The 20,464-nt window shown below is 34.6% G+C and overlaps 3 protein-coding genes across 5 annotated transcripts; all 3 read right to left on the bottom strand.

The window, feature by feature from the left end:
- Nucleotides 1-60: 60 nt before the first annotated feature.
- LOC123007240 (cyclic AMP-dependent transcription factor ATF-6 alpha) lies at nt 61-2,753 on the bottom strand. The gene is made up of 6 exons (XM_044402422.1): nt 2,582-2,753; nt 1,684-2,528; nt 1,508-1,635; nt 1,261-1,455; nt 843-1,213; nt 61-797 (listed from the first exon to the last, which is right to left on the bottom strand). Exons 1-6 carry the CDS (start codon nt 2,667-2,669, stop codon nt 538-540), a joined length of 1,887 nt encoding a protein of 628 aa, XP_044258357.1. The 5' UTR covers nt 2,670-2,753; the 3' UTR covers nt 61-537.
- Nucleotides 2,754-4,866: 2,113 nt separating this feature from the next.
- LOC123007241 (CCR4-NOT transcription complex subunit 6-like) lies at nt 4,867-20,314 on the bottom strand. 3 transcript variants are annotated; one of them, XM_044402423.1, is made up of 9 exons: nt 19,692-20,314; nt 18,663-18,785; nt 18,419-18,594; nt 6,352-6,420; nt 5,990-6,302; nt 5,789-5,940; nt 5,320-5,731; nt 5,050-5,265; nt 4,867-4,994 (listed from the first exon to the last, which is right to left on the bottom strand). In XM_044402423.1, exons 1-9 carry the CDS (start codon nt 20,030-20,032, stop codon nt 4,934-4,936), a joined length of 1,863 nt encoding a protein of 620 aa, XP_044258358.1. In that variant the 5' UTR covers nt 20,033-20,314; the 3' UTR covers nt 4,867-4,933. The 3 variants fall into 3 exon arrangements, with proteins under 3 accessions (XP_044258358.1, XP_044258359.1, XP_044258360.1); XM_044402424.1 differs by lacking the exon at nt 4,867-4,994 and having other exon boundaries at nt 5,046-5,265; nt 19,692-20,311; XM_044402425.1 differs by lacking the exons at nt 4,867-4,994; nt 18,663-18,785 and having other exon boundaries at nt 5,046-5,265; nt 19,692-20,307.
- LOC123007245 lies at nt 11,806-13,465 on the bottom strand. Its single transcript, XM_044402431.1, has one exon. The coding sequence runs from the start codon at nt 13,353-13,355 to the stop codon at nt 12,204-12,206; it is 1,152 nt and encodes a 383-aa protein (XP_044258366.1). The 5' UTR covers nt 13,356-13,465; the 3' UTR covers nt 11,806-12,203.
- Nucleotides 20,315-20,464: the final 150 nt, after the last annotated feature.

Genomic DNA, 20,464 nt, shown 5'->3' with positions numbered 1-20,464 from the left:
CATTGATTTGAAATTCAAATTCCTGCCCAATGAACCGGTTAATAAAATGCAATACGAGTATTTGTGTTATTTCGTTTATGAAAGTCAAACATTTGAACATTCAGTGACATATGGTAAAATTAAGTGCTACATAAAATTTCTTTAATTAGTACGAAGTAATTCTTTTGTTATTTACCGCTAAATTATATCCAGCGTTTATACAAATCAAAAAAATCAGTCAAAGAAAAATACAAAAAAAGTGCAGTCACACAATCCTAAACTTATGTATAATAAAAATTTACAAAAAGTAAGGTACGGTTGTAGTTGTCATACAAGAAATGCAGAAAAATTAATTATTACATCTAAATAAAATCAATATGTACACAAAAAGCAAATTAAATTCCACCACCTCTAATTACTCTATTTGCATTGACGAGCTTAGTACAAACAGCCTCTATCTTAAAAAATCCTGAAACAATTTTATTTGAGACCACCATACAAATTATATCACAATTTCAATCAAAAATCCTAAGTTACAAATTTTTGGTTTTTTGAAACTTAACGTATATTATAAAAATCTTGATCACTGGACCTCACCGTTTTTTGTTTAATAAAATAAGGCTTGTAGGCTTTCCTCGCTGTATAATTCGACGCAGTTTCACTCGGTTTAGTCACACTTTCATTATTCTGATATGTTGCATTTCCGTGTTTTCGTAAATGTTGTGGGATAGACCCATACCTTATCTGTATTAATCTCGTATCCAAAACCTCGCAATCGATTTGCATCAAAGGTACCAAACTTGGTTGAGTCGTATTTTCTACAATATGAACCTAAGAAACGAAAAAAAAAATAATTTACCTACCACTGGGCAAAACTGAAGGCATTATAAGCGACATTTTCGGTCTCCTAGTCTTATTGTGGTGAAGAGCTGGCAACAACATGTGATGGTCGCTGAATGATACGACATAAAAAGTGTCATCCTGCCGATTTATCGCTTCAAAAAATTCGCTATAAAGTTGCTCAGGAGTTGGTGAAAAAACTTGAAGTTCTTTATTTGTCTCAACTGAGAGTTTTTTAGCGACACTTTGAGTGTCGTACATTGTCGAAATGAAAGGAGTTTCATATTTTTTTGCTTTCTTCTTACGCAAAGAACGCGATTTATTATTTGGGACACTTAATCGTGTCGCATTTGGTGAAACATTTTCATGGACTTCTTTTGGTTTTCCGATCCACCTAACAAAAAACTTATTGTAATGCCATTGTGAAAAAAACAATATTACCTTTCCAATTCTAACGCTAATCTCGCACTCTCGGTTTGGTTAATTGAAGCAGGGCACATGGAAAAAGGTGAAAAGCTTGAGCTGTTTTTCTCTTCTACGCCAGGAGCCCACAGTAACTTTCTCCCATGATTGTCTAAAACTTTGGGTGAATTGTCTTTAATCAAATTTGCTTGGTTTTTGGCAAAAAATGGGTTTCTGGAATAATAAATTTAAAACAATTCTCACGACAACGACAACGCTCTCAAACCTGACGTAATCCAAATTAAAGGCCACGGAAAATAGGAACATGCACAAAACAATGCTTGTTTTTATATTGCTGTTTTGTGACGGTTTGCTTTCGTATTTTTTCAAGCGCTCTTTTAATTGTTGGTTTTCCTAAAAATCAAAAGTAGGCAAAAACTCGCTAGTTGTTGCAACATTTACCAATTTGAGTTGCTGGTTTTCCGTTGTTAATTCTTTGACTTGATTTTCCAGTGATGTTAAGTAATCTTTTTTCTTTTTTCGTGACAAGCAAGCCGATTCGCGATTTTTGATTTTGCGTTGGTGCCTCTTTAGAATTTTTGGGTCGATATTTGAAACATTTAATGCTAAATTATTACTTCCTTTCAGAATAACAGGCGGAACTGTGCAATTATTTATAACAGGATTGCTCAAAGTTGTTGGCGTTAATTGAGCAACTGTAGTAATAGGAACAGTGGCGATATTTTCCAAAACAACGACTTTTGGCGGTGGCGGGCTCACAGTGGGGGCACTTCTTTTAAAATCGGCATTTTTCAACACGACTACTTTGCTTTTTGCTGTTAGTTTGGGTTGGATCGGAACTCGTTTGGTAACTGCTTTGCTATTGGGTGATAATTTCAAAGAATTTTGTATTGTTTGGACAACAATGTTTGAGTCAAATTCTGCATTAGGTGACTGAGGTTCGTTTTTTAGTTCGTCTTTAATTTCGAAAAATCTCACACCGTCATCAGGTGATTGCACCGGCGAATTTGATTTATTTGAACTTGATGAACTGCAACTGTCAGGTTCAACTTTGACTTCTGAGCATAAATTGGAGTAGGACTCGGAGTCCCACTTGGTGGCGTCGCTGATATCGTCGCTGGGCGATGAAGGAAGGGCGATTTCCGACATTATCTCTTCAGGAGTCTTGTCAAAAAAAGAATTTAGTAAACTCAATTCATCTTCTCCGGGATTTAGTAGAAGAGGTATGTCTAAGTCTGATGATAATTGCTGAAGAAAATCTTCATCGGACGGAAGATCGGTGCAGTCTGGTAAAAGCATGATTTTTAAAATAATGCGAAGTTTTCGAGGGGCGGAATACCTGTGTAACAAGAGTTGCCACTGCACGATTCAGGGGAACTTTTAAACACATAATCGTCTAAATTTAAGCACTCATTTGTTGTCAACATATCTATTCCTTCTACAAAAAATAATTATGATGTGTATTTATTAAATGCCGAACAGACACATAACCACACATTTATTAATTGCTGACGTCGATTTAGGGATTATATTATTGTCACCAAAATTTAAGCGCGGTAAAATTTGAACGTAACTTATTTTTTTAACAATGGAGAGATTAATAAAAAGACTATCAATGGTCCAAGTGTATTTATTTTCTTACTATTTTACATAAATATTTGTTAAAGAACACCTAATAATAATTAAACTTAATTATGTTAAAAACCATTGTCCATTACCATAAGCACTACCAAAATGTATTAAAAATTAGTTATAAAACTTGAGATCTGGGTAAATCATGACATGAAATTTAGACATTAAGTACCTAACGCAAACTAAGAATGAAATCAGAACTTTTTCATCATCGTTGTTATACAAATGAAGTTTGACTTTTGAAAAATGTCTGCAAGAGTTTTTTGATGAAACACCGAAAAGCGAAAAATGTTTAGGCCTTTTTTTCATTAAAGAACATTGCTAAACAATTACTACAACAATTAAGCGTAAAATAAAATAACTACAATAGAAATTTTGAACAACGAAATCTGTAGGTTGTACAGAGTTTAATTACAGATTTCTTTGCATGATGACTATTGCTAATTTGAGGTTTTAATTTGCTAAAAAACGTAAACGGGCATTGAATCAGGATGAATTTTTATCCAAAAGACTTTTTACAAGCTATTGCTTATACGTTTTTTACTGTCCAAAATATGCTTTGTGTATAAAAATTTTTATTATTTCTTTTTGAAGTTTTCTAGAAAAGTAAGCGTTTGGAAGTTAAATTATTTTAACTGCATATACTTTTCATGGCGCAAGTACAAAATGACTATATTATTTTCCGTTAGCGTGTATAAATTTCAGCTTAAATGAGAATTAATAGAGAAATTTACAACTTTGTACAAAAGCAAATACAAATAAAAGGTATCATAAAATATTACAAGTAAAATTGAAGGATCTACTTAAAAAACCTAATAATATGCACAACCGAGCTCATTGATTAAAAGACGAGATTACAACTTATTTACAGTGGATGACGATGATTATATATCTACTTGATTTTTCGAAATAAAAAATATTTATTAGCCTACAATAGGAAAGATTTTAATCACAAAATATCACTGCAATAAAATATTTATTTATAACTACATGCCTCAATTTAAAATAAAATTGCAAACCCGAATCTTTCCTATTCGCACTAATAAATATTAAAACCGTTAAAACCAATTTTCAATAAACAGGACATAAAATTTTAAAATATACGTACTTCAGAAGTACTCGACATAAAGTACAAATCTCGATTAATTATGGTTACAACACAATAAGAATAATTTGTTTACATCTCTGAAGTATACTTCCACTCAAAATCGCTACCACATGATCAATATTTGCCGCTTATAAAACAAGAAATTAATTTCCCTTGATAAAAAACTTTTGAATCAGAACCGAGTATGATTGTGCAAAACATGCATCTAACAAAAAAAATAGATGTAAAAAATCACAGTAAATTCAATATACACTTATTATTATAGCGCGATGATTTCAGCATATAATGCACAGTCATATGCAAGATAAAAACTTATAATGTGCGTTGATACTAAAAGAGAACACTGTTTTAAAATTAGATGGTGTTTGGTGGTGTGGGACGATGCCGTCAGGTACCATTTCCGAAAGATAATATGAAGATGATGTACTGTCTGCATGATGTAACAGGTACAACAAATGCAAAGGCGACAATGGCTAATTACTACACTCCGCCGGTTGCTACCTATAATCGAAAAAAAAAACATACCAACATTTTCGAAAAAGATTTATTCATCATTAGGAGATAAATCACAATAAAGTCCACCATTTGTTGGCCAATAGATAGTCAATATCATTGCTAAAATTGCATCAAATAAATAAAAAAGTGAAGATTCTTACTCCATCATGATTAAACAGCTTGAGGCAAAATTTACTGTGCGATTGCAGTAAAATTTGCCTCATTTTAAATTTACAAAAACGTTCAATTTAGTCTTGACGAGAACTAAACCATTCCGTAATGCCCCCTGTATAAAAGCGATTAGAGCTAGCGCAAGTCAATTTAGACCCTTAACAAGGCAGAACATGTCGGTTAATTAGTTTCCGTTGTGTTTAATAATAGTTTGTATGTAAACTTTGTATACTTTTTATTATAAAGACGATAAAGACTTATATTTCACATCACAGCTTACTGGCACTAAAAAATTCCGTCGACGATTAATAAAGATCCTTGCGTCCTTTGACGTTTCCCGCGTATCCTTTAAGTCTGACGACAGTGTTTTGATTTGTAAAAATCGTAATTTATCGACTTACCTGTGACTGATAATGCCATTAATTGGTGCAGACACAGTCGGCACCATTTCAAGTTCAACGAGCAACGGAAAATGATCGGAGAATACGTGCGGATGTGGACAACCGATGACTTTATTTTGCGTCAACCATTCGGACGAAATAGGTCCCAACAAACCCAAAGGTGTCATTGTTTGTTTCGCGTAAAAAATATAATCGATAATGCCTTTAAAATCGAATCTGCAACGAGAAAAAATTCGACTCCAACGACTTTAGTAAAATTCGATTACTTACGTGTAATTTGTGAACGGCATTATCTCATCATTGTAGGCAGAAGCGAGCTTGAAGGAATGTGTAAATTCATTAGGTTTATCACAGCTCAAGACCTTCTCCAGGCATTGTTTATAACTAAAGTCTTTGAAATCTTTGTGATCTTGCGAAACCCTCCCCGTACTCAAGAATTCAATCACGCCCGAATCGGGTAACGAGTTGAAATCTCCACAAAGAACCAGCTGGATACTGTTCGGGTCTGCGTTCACGTTCTCCGACGCTCTCAATGTTTGAGCGGATTTGTCGAGTATACTTTTGAGCTCGTTGCTTAACATCATCGTTTGGATCAGTTTCACGTCGCAAAACTCAGGATCCCAGTGGATATGTGCTGTGCATACGAGGATCGGTTGTTGGATGAAAGGCGCATCGGCAGGAGCTGCAACAGTTACAACCGCCGATTAACAAACGAGTTCACAAAACGGAAAATACTGACTGTTTTCCCAGGCCGCTTCCGTCGTTTGCAAAAGCGCAGCTAAACCAATGTTGTCCTTCGGCATCACTCTGTTAAGCATGTGGTCCAATCCGTCCGCATTTGCCATCGCCAATTGATTAAATTCAACTAAGTGTTCTTTGATTAGAGTAAATCTATAAAATGCTTTTTTAACAATTTGTGAATCTTTTGCAAGTAACATACTTTGATGTTCGGTAGAAAATGGCGCAACCGTCGACGTATTTTCTCTCGCTTTCAGCCATATGCTTCGCTCGTGATTTTGGTGAATAAATACCCGCGTAGCCGTCTTGTTTAAGTTCGGGTAAAAAATAATTATAAAACTGCTCCATTTCGACTTCCTGTAAATTGATGATGTCGGCGCTATAATGTCGTATTTCTTCTAGGATACCCTTTTTCCTATAATCCCAATTTAATGCCCAACTTGGACAATAACTGTACATTTGTCGTGTTGCGTATTTATCACATAAAACATTATAACACATCACAGTGAAAATACCTAAAAGAAGGGCTGGAGTCTCGGGAGAAGATTTTTTTCTACGACTTACATGTCGGTCGACTTGAAGATGGCCGTGCCAAAGGGATCCAAGGCCGAGGAGGTGGTGTAGGAGTCGTTACTGAAATTTTATGCAAAATTAATATTCCGAAAAACACACAATAAAAATTGATTCATTGGATATCTAGTTAACCTTCGTCACGTGTGGTATTTTTCAGGTTAACCCTAGAACCGCAAAGATTTTACAACGCCTAATTTAATAAATAAACGGTTCACTGAATCTAAATGAGCTTTTAAATATTAAAAAATTAAGCATGAAAATTTTGTTCCACTATTCCACCGAGCATTGGCTTCTGTATTACGCAAACGGCTTTTAGATCAATGTTACGTTACGTAAGAAAAGAAAAGGTTGAATTGAGCGAAACTTGCGGGATGTATGGAATGTTTGTTTAATTGTACGTACATTAAAATTACAATTCGTTTCATTTCCCTCGTGAGCATCTGTAAGTACAGATGTGTAAAGTCTTTTGTCTTGTAGAAAGTGAAATTGAGAAGACGTCCGAAGACTATCATTATGAAACGAAAAACTCCGACTTTCTCACTAAAACGACTATAATTATCGGATAACAAAAGTAAGCTTGTGAAGGTTATGACAGAATTTGAAATTTTCTTCGTTCCAGTTGGAAATCGTTCCGTCACGCATTGACGGCTTTTCAGGCTGAAAATCCTCGCCTTTTTTCGAAACATATATTTGAGGAAGTCGTCTAATGGCTAACGACCGCCATTAGTCTTGTTTTTAATATTAGAAAATGGGTCGTTAGGTAAAAAGATTAGGTCGAGATTCTCATATTTACTACGGTGTTTTTTCGTCGTTCTCACAGTCTCGCACGTCTGGAAATTTTCAAACAAAGGCTTTATTCAACGCTTCACGAAACATAAAGTAACGAGGCGCGAGAAGACCATTTTTGGTGTGTCCTTTGATTTTTTCTGACCCAAATGGGAGTCCACCTTATAAAGTGACTTTCACATAAACGATTTTTGAGCGAAAATGGATGAAATATGGAGGTGATGCGACCACTTTTTCGCTTTGATGATCTCATGGGAATTAAGCTTAACTTTCACCTGTGTAAAGACAGTTGGGTTCCTCTCGCAGGAAACTAATTAAAGTAATTACGACAATCAAACGTTTCACCCGTAACAGCAACTTTCTGGAATCACCAGAAAAATATTAATCAATATCATCCATCAATTTTTATTAATATTCATTGAATAAAATAGTATCATCTGTTCGCACTCCGTTGTTATTTATTTCAACCTTGAATTCCTTTATGTTTATGTATAAGGTACACATAAAAGGATGAAATTATTCTGAGAAATATTTAACTTCGATTCCAATTTGCAATTTTGTATACGACGCTTGTCTGAAAATTACACTTGTTACTACCACAACAATAATTTATAAATAAAACAAGAACTCAAAATTATGCAGCGAGTCGTTCTTGGTATTACATAAATTCAATACGACATAGGTGCTCATTTCGTGTTTTTAAATCTTTTTTTTTTCGACGTCGAACATGTCAAGAAATGGGTTGGACCAAGAGGCATTATATGCAGATGAGAATGGAGAATGACTCTGCAACGTGATTTTCAAAAGAATCTCGTTAGGTGCTCCATGGAAAGTAACAAGCAAAAAAGCTGTTTTGTTTTCCTTCATTTTTAAAATTTCCATTCATATCAGTACCACACACGCAGAAAATAATGAGACGAGTTCTAACAAGGCTTGATTGCACAATTAGTACAAAAATTGTCACGTCTGCGCTTCCAAAAAAAGCAATCAAAACCTTGACAATTAATTTACGTGGTAGGCGATAGGTTCAAGAGGTTGCCAAAAATTCGTCTTGGTAAATCCGTTAAAAGATCCACTTATGGATGCTGGCACAGTTCCCACTCTATTGATCTACCGTTCCTTTCTCTATTCAAAATTATGAATCAATTATTTATAAAAAAAAAAGGTACAAGAAAACGGCTTAGTTGAATATATTTTTCCTTTAATTAAATCCAAGACCCACAAAGTGTCTCTAATTACAATACAATCGGGGCATATATAATATGTCAAACTTTCTCCACGTTTGAACAAGAAGAAACAACATCAATATTCATGGTACCTCTTTATTTGGGTTAGAACATACCTAGATACAAAAAGGAAAGTGTCTTATGTTAAAGCGCCGCAAACCGATTTATTCAAGTGAAGGATTCAGCCAAGCATTTGACCTTGTTTTCGGACACTTGATGACTAGCACAATAAGAATTATAGAGTAAAAGACACGAAACGCGGAAGCGCATTGAGACAAGGCAACAAATTGATTTCTATCAATAGGGAAAATCCCGTGATACAATACTGTGAGACATAAAATTGACATAATTGCAAGTCGGGAGTATTCGTTTTATGGCGTTTTAAGCTATGAAAATTGCGTCAACTTTCTACATTCTGGGAGGTAATGTACCTTTAATGGTTTTATTATAATTATATTACAAGTGTAAGACCGACAGAGATAAAATCAATCAGTAATTATATTTGAGTGAGGATGTAATCATGATAAATCAGTATTTAGCTTTTTACGATAAAATTCCGCAAAAAAATAATTTTTACACGCATCAAGGAAACTCTTTTCCGTATTTTTAATGCATATCAAAGGAATTCGTCGACAGGTTTTTCATACCTTAACGAGAGCGAGGCATCCACGAGGTCGACTACATTCTACAATCTACACCATAAACAATGTGAATGTTCTAATAATCTAATGCAGGGTGTGGAATCTCTATGCAATTTTCATAAAATTCTAAATGAAAATTTTCACTCCTACTCATTATACAGGGTGTTTCACGTAATTTTACGAGGCCTGCTCCTGTAAGATGCAATCAATAATACATATTCCGATACGAACTCGATTACAAATTTTGAAAAACTGGATAATCTTCTCTAGTTTGTTCACCCTTCAAAAATTACAACGTTTTTAGTTAGTTAGTGATTAAGATAGATAAACTACAATCATATTCATGCCATCTCTTGATAGAACAAATAATAATTGTTTCTGAAAAACTGCAGTTTATGACTATTAATGAAACAGTGATTACTTTAACAACTACTGTCATGGGTTTCCAAAAATTAAATAATTAAATGTGTATTTTTTGTATCCAGTGTTCTGTGACTTTTGTATATTTGGGTGCGTAAATTAGGCGCAAGCCTCGTAAAGTTATGTGAAACACCCTGTAGATTCAACTGATAATTACCTTAAAACACTACTACAGATTCGAAAGTTATATTTCTTCTCGTTGCGTTTAATTAATCGCATAAAATCAAAAAAAAAATTATCCACGCAACAGCGCCTTTCAGCAAATCGATTAGTTTAAACTAGTGAGTTCAACCTTCAGGAAATTCGTGGAGAGAATATAACTATCCTGGACTGCATAATTATTAAACCCGCATTGGAAATCAGCATTATTAGAAATTACGTCCTCCAAGACATACAAAAAATTCGCATGGCTTTGGTTTCACTCAATTGTTCAAACTTCGAAAACAGAACACTTCAATTCCCAATACCAACAATGAAACAATGCACGCACTAACCCGAATCAGTTTTTTTTTTAATTAATTAATTAATAAAAGAAAAAAACAGTCACACAACAACAATAGAAATAATTACTTGACCTTGTTCAAAAATCAATAAATCCGATTACAAAAAATCATTTCGAAATAAAATTTGTTGCGTGCGGTAGTAGTAACCTTGACTTTTTTAATACAGGGTGGCATTAGACTAACTATATGAATAAAACTCGAGTTGAATCTCTTTATTGAACTTCATCTACGAATTCATACATGAATTGGTAATTTGCAATATTTTCTATTCTGTATTTTATAAATAACACTATTTTCTGAATTTTCCTTCTAAAACAGGTTTTCTACACTTTGTAGTTTGTATTAATTATCTCGTAAATGACATCCATTCTTCTGTAGATTCAATTGTAACTTGTAGATCTGTTCTCACATCTGTAGATTCAAAATTTTGTATATTTTACATACATTACCTGCAAGTTGGGAGCATTCTGTATTCTGTAAGCTCAACTTTTCATATATGTCTACTTAATTCAATTTTATATGTATATTTTCTGTACTACGTATTACAAAAACTTGTATCTAATTAATTTTCTATACGTATATTTACGTTATACAAATACCATATTTTTTATCTAGCAATCATTGTAAGTAAAGTCATTATGGCACTAATATGAGTGAGCCACTTAAACATTCATTTGTGCACATACTTGTATTTGTACTTGTAACACATAGTAAATACAAACTTATCTTTGATCAAAATCATTTGAAGCGTTTAATTCTTTTAAAAAATATTTACCTTCAACTTAAGACTAAGCTAACATCAATTTTTGTGATCAAAAATCATACGCCATTTTTTGAAATAGAAAAAGTAAAAATTACAGTAAAATGTTCACTTGCAATTTTTTTCTCAAGATATTAACATCCTGTTGTGTGCTGAGTTCAACCAAATTCCTGCTGAAAATTGAAATTCACTTGGGCTAGCCCGTCCGTGATACTTTTCAGTGATTCAGCAATGAAACAATTTTTCTCGGTAGCAACCTTTGTTTTATGACAAACAAGCTCACGATGAGTGAGCATAAGTAATTATTTTCGTATAAATGTATTCTTATTGAGTTCTTGTTTTGCCTTTGAATGTCACGAACAACCTTCAACTTGCACGTTACATCTAAAGCCGAAATTTACGTGACAAGTGTATGAACCAGAATCTCCTTTGAAAGGTGTGAGTTGGATTGTTTTTTTTAAGGTATCGAGACTGTCTTTTCAGTCATTACCTTGAGTTCCAACGCCGTAATAGCGACATTGTAACATGTCGTTCGCAAGTTTGAAAAAAATAAGATTAGATGTATTGTCTGAGTCGAGGACATTCATTGGTTTGCAAGTCACTTTCGATGGGTATACCCATACATGAACACAGTTGATCGACCTATCCGAGAAAATAAAACGCACATTGAAATTAATATCGACACAGACCATTTACCTCACTTTCATTATCATCAACGAAAAAATTATGATAAAAAAAAAATCTGCTTGAAAATGACTTTAGTCTCCTGCTCTCGGGTTGAAACAATTATTTTCCATGCAATTATCTTTGTACCGTAAATGTCAGTTTAAATCTTCAAGTTGCTACGCAAATGTGCAACATTTAATGATAGTGTACGCGTTTCCAGGTATTTGATGTATGTTAATTATGCAAAATTAATAAAGTTATTTCTGTTTAGAACTTTCCGTAGTTGTAACCTTTCATTTTATAATTGAAAACCACAAACAAATCTTGCACAATTTACTGAAAAACCTAAATAAATCGCTTTGGAAAGGCATTTGAAAATTAACATACAGCACGTCCCAAAAACTCAAACCAATACGGTGGCCAGTAGAAAATAAAAAGTCAACTTTAATGAATGAAGGCATTTATTGATGATGTATGTACATAACGTAAAATATGAAGGTGCATACATCTAATCCAATGCAAGAACTAACATAATTTGCAAGATTAAAGTAAAATACTTAACATAAGTATTTTTAAAAATAAACCTAAAAGAACAGAAGTACAAAAAACTAAAACTACACAATGTGAAACATAAATAAATAAGAAATTCCACCCAACCAGTCAAAAATTTCATTGCATGGTGGGTTGGTTTTCCGTATGGACCAGTAAACTTTACGTAGAAAGTTCCCTACCAAAGTTTAATAATGATACATGCGGAAAAAACAAACAACGAAAAGAGTGAAAGCTAAAAAATAAACCATGAAATCGTTGAAGTGTAGAGATCAAAATTATGATTTTTTTGTTATTCTTCAGATACAAATTTACACTCTTTATTTACACTCTCGCACGATTGTCTCTCCGAGACACGCACGTTATCAGTACTCGATGAAAAAAATTTAATTTCAATGTCACGATGTCCATTTAAAGACGTCACAATTTCCGTTGAGACTTCCAAATCGCCCGAACAAGGTACGAGTGTTTTTGAATCGTTCTTTTCCTTTTCTTCATCGAGAGAAACCGAAGACATGGCGTGTATCAAACAATCGTCATCGAAATCGCTGAATCTCGGAAGAAAACTTTCCAATTTTCTCATCGGCGCTGTTAGAAACGGAGAATAACAATTCCTGTCGACGTCCCAAATCTGACCGGAAGGATCACAGTATCGACATTGACAAACAGTCTGATTGCCATTAATATCAACATCGTCTGATTCTTCGACGTCTTCAAACGAGTGATGCAACTGAGGTGTTTCTGACTCGTTGTTGAATTCAAATTTTTGTTGATTTAATGACAATGTTTCAGGAACTAATCCGTAAGTGTGTGGGTCAAAGATGAAAGGAGTATAACTTTGAAGAACACTGACAGGGATTGTATCAATATCGGGACTAGCACTATCTGTTGAAAACCCATCTTGGCCCAAATTCCGGCCTAGAACCGCTGGCTTTCTGTCTTTTTTTCGCCTTTTTCGCGGTTTGATTATCCGAGGAAGACAATTATCCGAATTGGCAGAACCTGAGCTTTCATCACTGGTCACACTGACAGTGTCCACAACACTATTCTGATTCGTCTTCTTCCCATTTTCAAAATTCTTCTTCTGTTTATTCCTTCGTGTAAAATTTTTGGTGAGGATTAAAGGTGCCCCTTGGGTGTGCACCGCTAGTCTGGCTAAAGGATTCTTTTCTTCTTTCGCATCTTCAACTCTTCGATTTCTTTTCTGGTGGTTTGCGAAGGAGATCAAGGGCATGCCACCGGCCCATCTGTCCACCGCGTTGCATCTCTGTATGCGGAATCTCCCGTCGAAATTCACGTAACTTCCGGGATAAACATCAGGAAGTCGGGAGAAAAACACCTCGCGAGAGTTTATATTGACCGTTTTCGGTCGACTTTGCGACGATATTAGACATGCACCGATGTATTTTTCCACTTCCAGAGTGCCCGAAGACGCTGGGCTCATGGCAATGTTGTTTGGCACCAAAAGTGTCACATACCGTCGATGTACACTCGACCGATACCGTACTAATACTAGCACGAATCGGAGCTCCGGAGCTCCGGTGCCGCGACTCTCATCCCACCATAACCACTGCACTAACCTACTTCTGAAACGGGCTGAAACACGAAACAAAGAGAGCGCACTAAGAGATCCACCCACACAACTAGGTCACAAGTTTAAATTGTAGGACGACGGAGAAATGCACCCCGTCAAGAGATCTCCTCGACGAGTACCAACCGATGGCCCCGATTTCTGACCCTATTCGTTAGTGGGTCGACGGCTGGGGTCAGCATCGACACCTTCTAAAGACAAGCACCGGTCGTTTCTCAGACTTATCGGAGATGTGACCGAGTTCTCCCGTAAGAAAAATCGATTTTTCCTTCCCCAAGCCGCCAATCTCGCTAGTTCTAACTCCGTGTGAATTCCACGCAAGTTCGGACTTTCAACAAAAACTTCGATATTAATTGTTCAAAAAGGCACGCCCAATTAAGAATCGCATAATTAGTGCCGCTAGCTAACTCGGAATTACTGTGCTAGTAGACTAGATAAAGTGATTCGTCTGCCGGTGAATCGAGGTTTCCAGTATAACTGCTCTCCCATTGACTTGTTTGTTCACAGCGATCATCTGAAGCGATTTAATGACGGTTGTAAATTATCCATCTCCTCCCAAGAAAAAAAAAAACAACGGATCACATCAGAAGCACCACAAATTTATTCCTCGTTTAATTGTAACCCAGCTTATAAACCTACTTTCACTTGTACCGGACAAATTCGAAAAATAATTTTTCCATTAACCCCAAAACGAGGAAGAGACTTTTTTTAATCTCCACCTGCTCTTTTAATAATAACACCTGCCTTGATCACACCTGAACACCTTGTCTCATGGACGTTATTCTCCTGTACACGCCTTATAGGGAACGTTGCGGTCTTGTTCGCTCTGATATATCTTTCGCGGCAAACGCGTGCTATGCTAAACCATGAGCTAAGCTAAAATTAATAATAGCACGAAGGCTAATTGCAAACTAGGGTGTTCTCCAAGAACGATCAGCAAAAAATAATTAAGAAAAACTAAACAATTTTGTGGATATTTAGATACTTTATTTAATTTTTCTCAACTCATAACCGATAAGCCTTTTTGACAGGGCTCTATATCTTGACTCACCCTGTACAAGATCTGCTGGAAACTATCAATTATAACAGTAAATGACTAGCCGCCAAATCATGACAAAGTATCATCGTTTAGCCTTTTGCAAAATGATTTGCGGCTACTGTACAAGACCGCCAATATTGTTAAAACAACGCTAATGCAATTTACGAGAACGTAAATGATTTACGTGACATAAAACTGAACATGTCCGTTACGTTGCACGACTAATAAACACTCAAATATGTGCAGCGCATTCAGTGGTGTGTGCGTGTTAAAAAAAATAATTAATGCCGCTAGACTCATAACAATTACAGCAAAGTATACATTTTTAATTTAACGGACTTTGGAGGATATCCGTGTTAGCAGGTTATTCTAATACCAAAAGTAAACATCTCACAATTGATAATTCCAAAATACATAAAAAAAAATATTTAACCTACAAAAAAAAACTCGAATAACATATGGTCGATATTCTCGTTACTGAAAATTATCTTCGGCCTATAAAACAATCATTTTTTTCACAGTTCAACTACAACTAGAACCGTAATTCGCCGTTTCCTTAACTGCAGATCTGATAAAAGTAACATTTTTCCAAGAGAAAAACATTGCCGTAAAAATCTGCAACATGTTATTATTGTCTCTAAGAATTGAAATTTAAATACGGAACAATAGGAATGTTTTAACCAGATTCGATCAACAGCACAATTTAAAAGTGTCACAGAAATAGGAGAAAAAGTTGCATTTTCTGTAAAATTCAATCAAGGTGAGATAAAAAGTTGATTGGTAATTCTAGCAAACCTTGAAACAAACCGCTAACCCTGAAAAACTGAAGAATCGCTCATGGTTGTTACACTTAAAATATTCTTCCCAATTCTAATATAAAATGAATGTTACGTTTCCCTTCATTAAACTCCTGAAGGTCGTAAAATTTATCTACCATCGTTCTAACAATAAATAACAGTCCCATTTGGATCTAGTCACGTCTCACAATAATCCTTTCCTTGACAATTATAAGACTGGAAAAAATTTCAAATTGTGAATAACCGTAACAAAGTCACTTTATCTAATTTGAAATCAGACCTTTCTCCATTTAAGACAAAATATCCCTTTTTATTAAAACACACATTGTTATGAAACTTCTTGGATGCAAATAAACATGAAAACATCATAGCTATCTAAGATAAAGAAACTGAAATGTTAAAAACGTGACCCAAGTAAATTATTTCAAGACCTTATAATTTCGCAAGAATTGGTACTTGCATACAATGGATGAAAAATCCCGAGACGGTCTACTTTCAAAAATTACGTTTTAATAGCAGCTTAATAAATCTCAAACAGGTACAATAAATTTTACAATGTCATTGTCAAGGCTACAATTACGAACAAAATTCGCTTAATTTTTTCCTCAAACGAAACTAATTATTAAACTCTGTAACCAATCTCTCAATGCCCAAACTTGGTCGATTTCACCAAAAGTATTCCACGTTTGATAACCTACTTGGTCGATACTTCCTAATCAAACGTGTAGGTGCAAGTTTGGGAGAAAAAAATCTGTGCTAACTCGAAAATAACAATTCCGTAACTCGATTGTTATTAAAAAATGTTAGTCAACTTTAATTAGACACATTAAATAATATAGAACAAATACTCGTAATTACTTTAAACTACCGTTTCGTTGAAGACCCACATACACACGATACAGAACGATTTGGCCCGTTAAGCCACACGCCCTACCTCTATTTTAACAAATATCTACAGTTTCATTATACGAGAAAAAAACTGTCACAACGGGATAAAAATTCGAATTTCTCAAGCACAATTTCAAGGATGTGTTGCCAAATACATATTTTTTTTTTCTATCGGATGATCAAGTAGATTTACTTTCCCATCTCAAAAACACGGTCAAAAAACTTCATGTAATATGGTAGAAAATTTAGTAACGGTTTCGGTACGGTAAAGTCTGCCAATTAAGTTACTCAATAATTATCCAATAAAATTATAGGTGCTCGCGCTGAAACCATATCCTCAAAAACAAAATAATAGACAAACGCGTAATTGCGACTAATCGCATTCGCTTTACTGCACGTAAACTAAACACTAAATACTAAATATAAAGAAAAAAAACAAAGATCTCAAAAGTAGAAAAATATTTTTACTCTCTGGTATGTTTATGTCTTTCAAAAAATTATTAAAAGTGTATCATCAAAAAATGCTATTTGTCATTTCTTATTCCATTTATCCATAACTCCAAAAAATCCAAATCTCTCCAAAATAAAGATTCTAAAAAAATTAACTGAGAAAGTCACAGCTGAGACGAGGAACAACTGATGTAAAAATTATGACACTTCAGGAACCAAATTACCAAATTTTTGTATTTATTTTTTCTTCTTAAAAAGAAAAGAACGGTATAACTTTCTCAAAAAATTGTTACGAGAATTATTATGTAAATTAATGTGATGGTACACTACATAAGAAACCTAAAACCATCTAAAACAATTCTCTATAAGAAACTTTTGTTACTCTATGTGTATTGCTGTTTGTTGCAATATTTCTGAAGACTTTTTACCTTCCCTTATTGGAAATATCTCCGACATTAAAGATACAATAAAGAGACTATTTCATCAAAGCAATTCTCACTCTTGTCGACATTCACCGTACAATATGCAAAACCCTAAATGCCAGTTTCTAGAACGCATAAATTGTGGGAGAAAGGAACAATCGGATACTCTCTGATTCATCTGATCGATTCCGTGTAACAGCAATCGTAAATTTATGCATTTTTTAGAAAAATATTTGAGCGGAATGTCTCTAAACCGTTTCATTTTCTCTTTACATTTTTTCCAATTTCTCTTGCAATTATAATTCACCTACTTGTCGATAATTGGTACGATAGGTTTGAAATTGCGCTTAAAGCAGCTAATTAATATAAAATTCGCATGCGATGTTCATGACTGCGTTCATCATCAGCCGAAGAGAAAGTCACTTAATTTCCCTCCTCCGATGAATTGTAGACAGAAATAAGACATAGCGGCAACCTCGCGAAATGTACAATTTTACTGGTACGTAACGGAAACAAAGAATAATAAAAACTAAGACTGTTATAACGCTTGTTTCGGAGAAAGCTCTCGCACGTTTCATTAACATAAACGATACGACCAGTTATTATTAGCGGCCAATGCAAACTGAACCGTAATTTAAGACAAAAAAAAATTGTAACACAGTACAATTTGTGAGACTTAACGGGTCCTCCATGTGTCAAATCTAACAACCAACTACCGACTCCTAATTATAAGAAAGGAAAATTGCACTATATTTAGATATGTTTCAATTACCATCGTTCCAAGGTAACCTTTCGATGAACTGTGAAAGGAAATCGCTTACGGAAATCACGGATTCCCTCGATTGCATCTCTGAAAATCAATCGATTTTTCTGCATGACCCATGTGACACCAGCAAATAATTAACAAAATAAAAATAGCGACTCGAGTTCATCATCAAACTCCGTTAATTGCAATCGCAAGTTATTAATTCAGAAACCCTCCTAATGTGAAAGGTTAAAAACGTGCTTAGCACCAAAGATAGCATAAACGTCCACCGCCAATTATTTCTTTAAATGTCAACAAAAAACGGTGGTTTTTTCAGCGTACGTGGGCTGTGTTTCATCATTGTTCTATTGTATCATGACATCGAAATTTAATTTTCGTCAATGTGTAAAACCGCAAATGGTGCGATTTTTCTGGTCGGCTCTCACTTTAGTTTTCAAATATGAGTGTAATTGCGATTGTTATGCTACCGAGACCGCAAGAGAAAGCTACATTAAAACGTAATTGTCATGTAAGCGCGGCGCTCATCGTTTGTTTTATTTCGAAAATTTCCCTACCTTGTAAATTGTCTAACATGAAAGTCAAAAGCTTCTGCGTTCCGTTTGGTTCGGCGTATATATTCATGATGTCTTTACTGAGCGGATTTCCTATTAAACCAAGTACCATCAGGTTGAACAGCTTTCCCAATTCGTACGGCAGAATCCTTAATTGGTTGTGACTCAATTGCAGTTCCCTGAAACATCATGATTTCTAACTTACAAAAAGGAATTATTTCCAAATTATGAATTACAAGGGACTTACACTCCAGAATGCTCGAAGGGATTCGCAGGATTCGGAAGGAAGAAGGAAGGATTCATGGCCTTATAAACCAGGTTTTGAAAAGAGAGAACAAAATAAGTTGTCTTTAGCAGGCCCACAACATGGCTATAAAAATTACGTTCAATTATATATTTCTTGATTTTTATTTGGTGCTCAGCTGTATTGTACATTTAAGGGCTTTGCTGAAAATCATCTCAAACCACTGTAATTATTAGATTAGTTACAACCTACATATTTTCAACGCTCCCAAACAAACATTTTAGTAGCACCATGATTCCATATGACCAAAAACAGAAACTACAAGCAACCACGGCAACTATTCTAATAAATATGCAGTGTGCTTAGTTCCTTTCAATTTTTACAATTTCAAATAAATCAATAGAATTTGCAAAGAATATAAATTTAGCTTTGCTACGAAATTTTTTCTTTCGCTAAATAAGGAATCATTCCGAGAATCATAAATCAAAACGCCTTTTCCCACTTGAATATCTTATTAAAGACTTATAAATTATAATTCATAACATGTAATTTATAAATTATATTGGTAAAAAATCATTCATTGTATCTGACGAACTTAAATTCGCAAGCATGGTGCTGTCCTCTCGCGGCTTGTAGTCAATCAACAAACAAAACAAACTGCGTCAAACGTGACCTTATCACCTCAGGTTTCTTCACAAAAGTGAGCTTTTATCTTATTTGATACAATAATGAGTTTAATAGGAGAAAATACAAGCTTCCTATTCAATTCGAGAATTTAATACCCCGCCCTATGAAACTCGCTTAAAGTAAAAAAAAATAAAATCGGGCTATTTATAAGTTGATTAAGCGCTGTGAAGAAATATTTGTTGAATGTGAATTTATTCGAGAATGTTCCTGACTTTAGAGCGTTTTCGTTTATAAAAATGCTAATACGCAAATTGATTTTTATGGTAATGTTTTACATTTTATAAGAAAACAAAACATGAAGGTTTAAGGTTTAAGAATGAATGTGTTAAAAGATGGATAATTCACCTGAGTTGTATAAGTTCTCCTAGTTCAGCTGGCAGCGATCTCAGCTTATTGGATGACAAGTCTAGGTTTCTTAGGTTGACCAGTTGGCAAATATCAGGTGGTAATCTTTGAAGGGAATTATTTTTTAAATAAAGTGCTGTTAGATGGGTCATTTGAAATAGGTTTGAACTTAAATTCCGTATAGTCCCTGTTATCTCCAATTCTGTCCAAAATGACTTTTTACCGGCCGCTTGATCTTCAGCAGACATGTAGGTGTGAGTTCTTCTATTAGAACCATTGTTCTCATACTTGCTGTCCTTAGAATTGCGTGGCATAATATATCCTGCAATTGGAAAACACATTGTACTAAAACGAGCGACGATTCAGCAATTTGAACAGTATTATTGGTTCACTGGAATTTCGCTGAAATGTCATTGTTACTGCCACAATCACTTGTTTACAAATATCATTCACTAGAAGCTAGATCTGATTTTGGGTGAAATAAGGAAATCGCCTTGTGCCGTTTGCTTTTAAACAAAAACGATTTTGGTGAAATGGAAAAGTTCAACAAACTCTTGATGACCCTGTAAACAAGGGAAGCCTGAAGAACTAGATGACTTTACTAACTGCCTGTCATATCCATTGCCTTCTAGATGCTATTCAGAATGAATAATCGTGAAAACTGTTACATCTTTTTCCAATATTTCACGCATTTACCCTATTTTCTAGTATGACGCACGGAATTGTTCTCTAGAAGACATCAACAGGGATAGACAGTCAGCGAGTTTCAGCCA

This window comes from Tribolium madens, unplaced genomic scaffold, assembly GCF_015345945.1.
Source record: "Tribolium madens isolate multiple individuals breed KSU strain unplaced genomic scaffold, Tmad_KSU_1.1 Scaffold_3;HRSCAF=73;Tcas5.2_LG2, whole genome shotgun sequence".
In the NCBI taxonomy this organism is placed as follows: domain Eukaryota; kingdom Metazoa; phylum Arthropoda; class Insecta; order Coleoptera; family Tenebrionidae; genus Tribolium; species Tribolium madens.
Note: the sequence above shows the minus strand (reverse complement) of the source record. Positions and strands in the feature narration are given on the sequence as shown.